The sequence below is a fragment of the Coffea arabica genome, chromosome 3e (assembly GCF_036785885.1).
Source record: "Coffea arabica cultivar ET-39 chromosome 3e, Coffea Arabica ET-39 HiFi, whole genome shotgun sequence".
In the NCBI taxonomy this organism is placed as follows: Eukaryota; Viridiplantae; Streptophyta; class Magnoliopsida; order Gentianales; family Rubiaceae; genus Coffea; species Coffea arabica.
In genome coordinates this window covers 20,772,689-20,778,621 of record NC_092315.1, presented here as the reverse complement: position 1 = coordinate 20,778,621, position 5,933 = coordinate 20,772,689, and the positions used below count along the sequence as shown (strand labels likewise).

General features: G+C 39.6%; 1 protein-coding gene across 1 annotated transcript; it reads right to left on the bottom strand.

The window, feature by feature from the left end:
- Positions 1-3,716: 3,716 nt before the first annotated feature.
- Positions 3,717-5,493, bottom strand: LOC140038235 (F-box/kelch-repeat protein At3g23880-like). Its single transcript, XM_072083310.1, has one exon. It carries the CDS (start codon positions 5,201-5,203, stop codon positions 3,992-3,994), a length of 1,212 nt encoding a protein of 403 aa, XP_071939411.1. The 5' UTR covers positions 5,204-5,493; the 3' UTR covers positions 3,717-3,991.
- Between the last annotated feature and the right edge of the window lie 440 nt (positions 5,494-5,933).

Sequence of the window (5,933 nt, the reverse complement as noted above, 5' to 3'; positions counted from 1 at the left end):
AAAAACTTTTAAATAGGAGTAATCAGCAGGAGTACCTGACCAAACTTCCTCAGGAGTTTTGAAATCAAGAGATGCAGAAGGAGAACGGTTGACAATATAACAGGCCATATTGATCGCCTCTACCCAAAAGTCGTTTGTCAACCCTGCATTGGAGATCATACATCTTGCTCTCTCCAAAAGAGTTCTGTTCATACGTTCGGCCACACCATTTTGTTGAGGCGTCATCCTGACGGTGTGATGCCGAACAATTCCTTCATTCTTGCAGAATTCATTAAATTCACCTCCACAAAATTCCATGCCATTATCTGTTCTCAACCGCTTAATGTGTTTTCCTGTTTGCTTCTCAATCAAAACTTTCCATTGCTTGAAAGTTAGGAAAACATCATTTTTATGCTTAAGAAAATAGACCCAAACTTTCCTTGAATAATCATCAATGAAAGTCAACATGTACCTGGCACCACCTTTAGAAGGAGCACGAGAAGGACCCCATAGATCGGAATGAATGTAATCGAGAGTACCTTTTGTTTTGTGAATTGCTGGTGAACTGAAGCTGACTCTTTTCTGCTTCCCAAAAATACAATGTTCACAGAATTCCAATGGACCGGTACTTTGTCCACACAGAAGTCCTCTTTTGCTTAGTATGCCCAAGCCTTTTTCGCTCATGTGCCCCAAACGCATATGCCATAATTTTGTGATGTCTGTATCTGACAAAGATGATGTTGAAACAGCAGCAACACCTGTAACAGTAGATCCCTGCAAAATATATAAAGTACCAGATCTGTGTGCCTTCATAACAACAAGAGCTCCTCGAGTGATTTTGAGAACTCCGTCTCCACCTGAATACCTGCACCCGATAGACTCAAGAGTGCCCAAAGAGATGAGATTTTTCTTCAAATCTGGAACATGTCTAACATCTGTGAGCGTCCTCACAATACCATCGTACATTTTAATCCGGATTGTGCCTTTGCCAACAACTTTACAAACAGCGTTGTTGCCCATTAAGACAACTCCACCTTCAGCTGATTCATATGTTGAAAACCAGTCCCTATTGGGACACATATGATATGAACAACCCGAATCTAAAATCCACTCATTGTTAGACCTAAAATTATTTTCCGTTGCACAGAAAATGGTTCCATCATTCTCATCAGCTGCTATACTAGCTTCAGCGGATTCAGTATTTTTCTCAACAAATTTCCCTTTTTGCTTTTCTTTATTTTTCAATTTAAAGCAATCAGAGATAACATGGCCCTTCTTTTTACAATAATTGCACACCACATTTTTATGTCTGGACTTGGATCTACTTCTATTTTCTGTGTTTCTTTTTTCAGATCTACCCCGAACAAACAAGCCATCGGCTTGACTCCCACTAGTTTCCCCAGTAATATCCCTATCTATCTGCTCTTTAGATTTTAATGCAGATTTAATTTCCCGATACGAGATTGTTTCCTTTCCATAAATCATAGTATCACGGAAATGCTTAAAAGATTGGGGAAGGGAACACAAAAGTAATATGGCTTGATCTTCATCATCAATTTTCGAATCTATATTCCCCAAATCCATAATAATGGAATCAAATTTATCAAGATGGGAGAGTATAGATGTACCTTCAGACATCCGAAGCATGTACAAACTCTGCTTCAAATATAGCCGATTCTCGACTGTCTTCTTCATATACAAGGCTTTCAATTTATCCCACATAGCCTTGGCCGAAGTCTCCGTTGCTACCTCACGCAATATCTCATCGGAGAGATTTAAGATTATGCTGAATCTGGCCTTCTTATCCATATCGGCGAAATTTGCATCTGTCACATCTTCTGGCTTTTTCTCAATTCCTTGAATTGCCAAGTCAACTCCGTCTTGAACAAGAATGGCCTCCATCTTGAGCTGCCACATTCCGAAGTTGACATTCCTGTCGAATTTCTCGACAACCGTCTTTGTTATCGTCATTGTTGCCACAAAATCTGTAACGTGAAGTTTGTCTCAAAAAACTGGCCAAACAAATATGCAAGTCTCGTGAGCGGGCCCCACAGGGTGAGCGGACCCCACGAGATAAGCGGGCCCCACGGGGGATGAAAGGACCCCACAAGATGAGCGGGCCCCACAGATAAACGGACCCCACAGGATGAGTGGGCCCCACAGGATGGACGGACCCCACCAGATGAACCTGTCTTGCAAAATGTAATAACCAGCTCTGATACCAGTTTGTTAGGACCGGGCCAGGAATAGACAAACTCAAGTTAGCACAAAGTAGGCGGTATAACCGACCATATAATAGATAGGCGGTAGATACCAGCCATATAATAATTAGGCGGTAAAACCGACCATATAAAGACGGATAACAAAGCAAATAAAAGACACAGAAGATTTACGTGGTTCGGTCAAATTGACCTACGTCCACGGGCGAGGGAGGAGCAATATTTCTACTATGAAGAAGAAATACAAAAGACCGTAGGAAAGTGGTTCGTAGGCCAATAGGCACTTACAAAAGAGTTTAGAAAATATTCCTAAACTCAAAATAAGAGAGTCTAAAATATTTGACTAAATGGGCTAAATGACTCAAGAAGCTAATAGCCCATATAACTCTCTTAAGTGGTGCGAGTTAAACTTCTCAAAGGCCTTCTCTATTTATAGGAAACAATGGAGGCTATTCCCTCAGCTTCTGGCGATGTGGGATTACAAAATTCTGCCACAGTCAAGAATCAAGAATTGCGGCTGCAGCAAGAAGTCAAGAATTGCTGCTGTGGCTGGACTTTAACAATGCGGAATTTCATGAATTATGAACTTGATAATAATGAAAGCGGTTTTTTTAGACACGCTATAACTTAGTGAGACTTTACTTGGAGTCTTTGGAGCAATCAAGTGATGAGTTTTACAGCGAAGCTCTGAAACTTGGAAATGTTCAAATTTTGGGTGGAAACGAAGGAAACTCAAGCGTCTAGGATTTGAGTCTCCAAGTTGGGTTTGTTTGATTATAGCAGGTTGAGTCTAGGATTTGAGCCTCCAAGTTGGGTTTCTTTTTCCTGCCATGGCGAGGTCTGCTTTGGCTAGAGTTCACAGCAACCAGGCAAGGAGCTTTAAGCTTTAACGGTCCTTGTGTCTCTTTTTCTTGTTCTAGTTAGAAGTTTACCTGTTTTCTTGAACAACAAATTGCTTGAGGTCTAAAAAGCTAGTAGTTCTAGGGAATTACAGGCTTTCTCCTTCTAGAAAGTCCTTCCTTCTACTATGGACGTCATAGTATCAACAAAGTTATAGTGATTTGGACCTAAGTTACACTTTTGCATCATGAAGTAACTATCACAGAAGAACCATTCGAATGTATGCAATTTTAACATCGTACAAAAGTGAACATGAAGCCAGAAGAGAGATCAGTCCCTAAGTTTCTGTTGGCATATATTGCCATTTTAATCTAAGCTTGGCAAGGGAACGAGATCGAAACAAATTACAGCAGCCTCCTGTTGCTAAATGTACTACTGAATTAGTACCACTATTTACATGCTTTCTTGTATGGATACTGATTCTTTATTTCATGCTTGTTCAGAGAATTTGAGCGTTCGATATGCACCTTATCTGGTGTATGTGATTTTGCCTATCAATAAAGATATAGAGATTACATAAAATAAATAAGAAAATGAATAAACACACAAAAACTAATGCAATTCGAGCTGCTGACTGTAACATCATCAATTATCAAATGTGTTAAAGAAAGAAAATGCTGCAAGAATTAAAATGTACTATATGTAGTCGAGTGCCACAAAATGCACAATCAAGTTGTCCGGACAACAACAATTTCATCAATTGGAAAAGGAGGACATTTTTTTTTAGTTTTTAACAAGATGGTAGCTTGATGGTATTCAATTGTTCATCTTGGTAATTGGAAAAGGAGGACAATTTTTTTTTTTTTTTAATCGAGATGGTAGCTTGATGGTATTCAATTGTCTTGTGTTGGTTGCTTTCCCCTACTTGTTGCTGTTGCTTCTCTGTTGCATCATTAGTAGCAAGGCGAAACTAGGCTTTCTGTGTAAACAAATGCATAATAAGCTCTTATCTCTTGATCTCGAAATGAAATATCAACACATGTAGCATTCTCTGGATTGTAGAGTACCAATTTGGATCCAAGTAACAGTAAAACTTCACCCTTCTCTGATCGGCACAATGGTGTAAAAACTGAACTCCTGCTCGGTTTATTAATCAGGATAGTGAACACCTTAGTCCACGATTCTGTAACCCCATATTCCTTCATAATCCAAACATCCGTATGATCATCATTCTCATCACAAAGTAAACAGAGGCACCCTTGGAAAACATACAAGGTTGACTCAAGCTCAGACTCAGAATCTTCATCACATTTAGGTTTCTTTATCTGTCCATACATACCTGTTGCTAAATCAAGAGAACCAATATATCCACAATCTTCTCTATCCAGTGACCAATGAAGCTTCCCATTCACAAACCTACCGTATTCCTCCAAAGGATAACCACCTTGAAAATCCCCTATACTCCTCCAAGTTTCACTCTTTGTGCTATAGACCTTAACCTCAGACCCAGAGGGCTCACCATGGTCATCAACAACGCACACCACCGCTGCCACTTTGTAATCATCATTAATCTCGTCATATCCAAAACCCCATGATATATAATACTCAAAGTCCCATGATGTATAACGTTCATCCTCTTCAAGCCTAATGCCTAAATCTGGTACTTTCTTGGATTTTCGAGTAGATGGGTTCCACAAAATTATGTTACTTGCCCTAACGGAAATACAAATTAATCCATCACAGCACCCCACAACTGAAACAAAATTAAAGGGTGCTTCAAATGGGGGATAATCAATGTCAACTGTATCAGTAGCTGGTGCATATAATAATGAGCTAAGAGAACAATGTTTGAGATAATAATTCCAGTCAACACACCTCAAAATGAGCACCCTTTGGCTGTTTGTTGAGGAATTGATGAAGTTGAGATGGGCTTTGATGAAGCGCTGGCTTTTAATTAAGGAAAGCCATGATTTTGAAACGCACTTGAATTTCATGAGGGAATTCATTGGCAGCCTTAAGAGGATCTCAGAGATGAGGTCGTGTGGAAGGCTGGAGATTGTCAGTGGGTCTGAATCTTGACTTGAAGCAGAGGGTAGTTGACTCTGGGATGTAGCTGCGATGGAATCTGACTGGTGAGTGCAGATGTTGTTGCTTATGTTTTCCATCTGTTTTGAGTGATTTGCCTTTCGCTTGGAGGTTCTCTTTGCTGCCAAGAAAGAAGAAATGGCTGGGTTTCACCCGATAGCGCTGACAGTTCAGACATCTGTTTGTTGAGTCTTGATGAACCTTTCTTACTCAAATTTTCAGCGAATGTTGGAGACTTGAAGATTGAGGTCAACCAGGTACACCCTGAACAATAATAAAATGAAGATGTCAGGCATTCATGTTGTGTGGCAAAGTTACTGGGTACTTTACTCGGATCCACAAACTTGTCCTATGTTCTCTAATTTTTTTTTGGTCAAACAGCAATTTTTTCTTATATCCCTCAAGTATAATAAAAAGAGAGTGTTTTTTTTTACTGTAGTTACTTCCCCTCTTGACAACTGGTTTACTGCTTATTTGATACTTGACACATGCTGATTTTTTTGAAGAAGAAATTTTGCTCTGTTTGATGGGTTTCAAGCTTTTGTTATTCTAAGATGTCCAAAGGAATTTATGGACTGTTTGTGTGTTGTCCGGTGTTGGCCCATTGAATTATATGGAATTAACACAATATGCTCTTGCTTCTTCTTCCCTATTGCAAAAAACAAACGGAGCCAATTTCTCCTCTTCTGCTTTTGCCGAGAACACTAGAGAATACTTTTAAGTTCTTGTAGTAGAAATGACTTCCTCACATGTCGATTGTACCTGGAAACATGGAATCCTTGAAATTCCTCGTAGATTAGCCATCTCCTT

What these genes read in the sequence shown, in the direction of transcription:
- LOC140038235 (XM_072083310.1), bottom strand. Translation starts at nt 5,203, where the DNA reads ATGGAAAACATAAGCAACAACATCTGCACTCACCAGTCAGATTCCATC.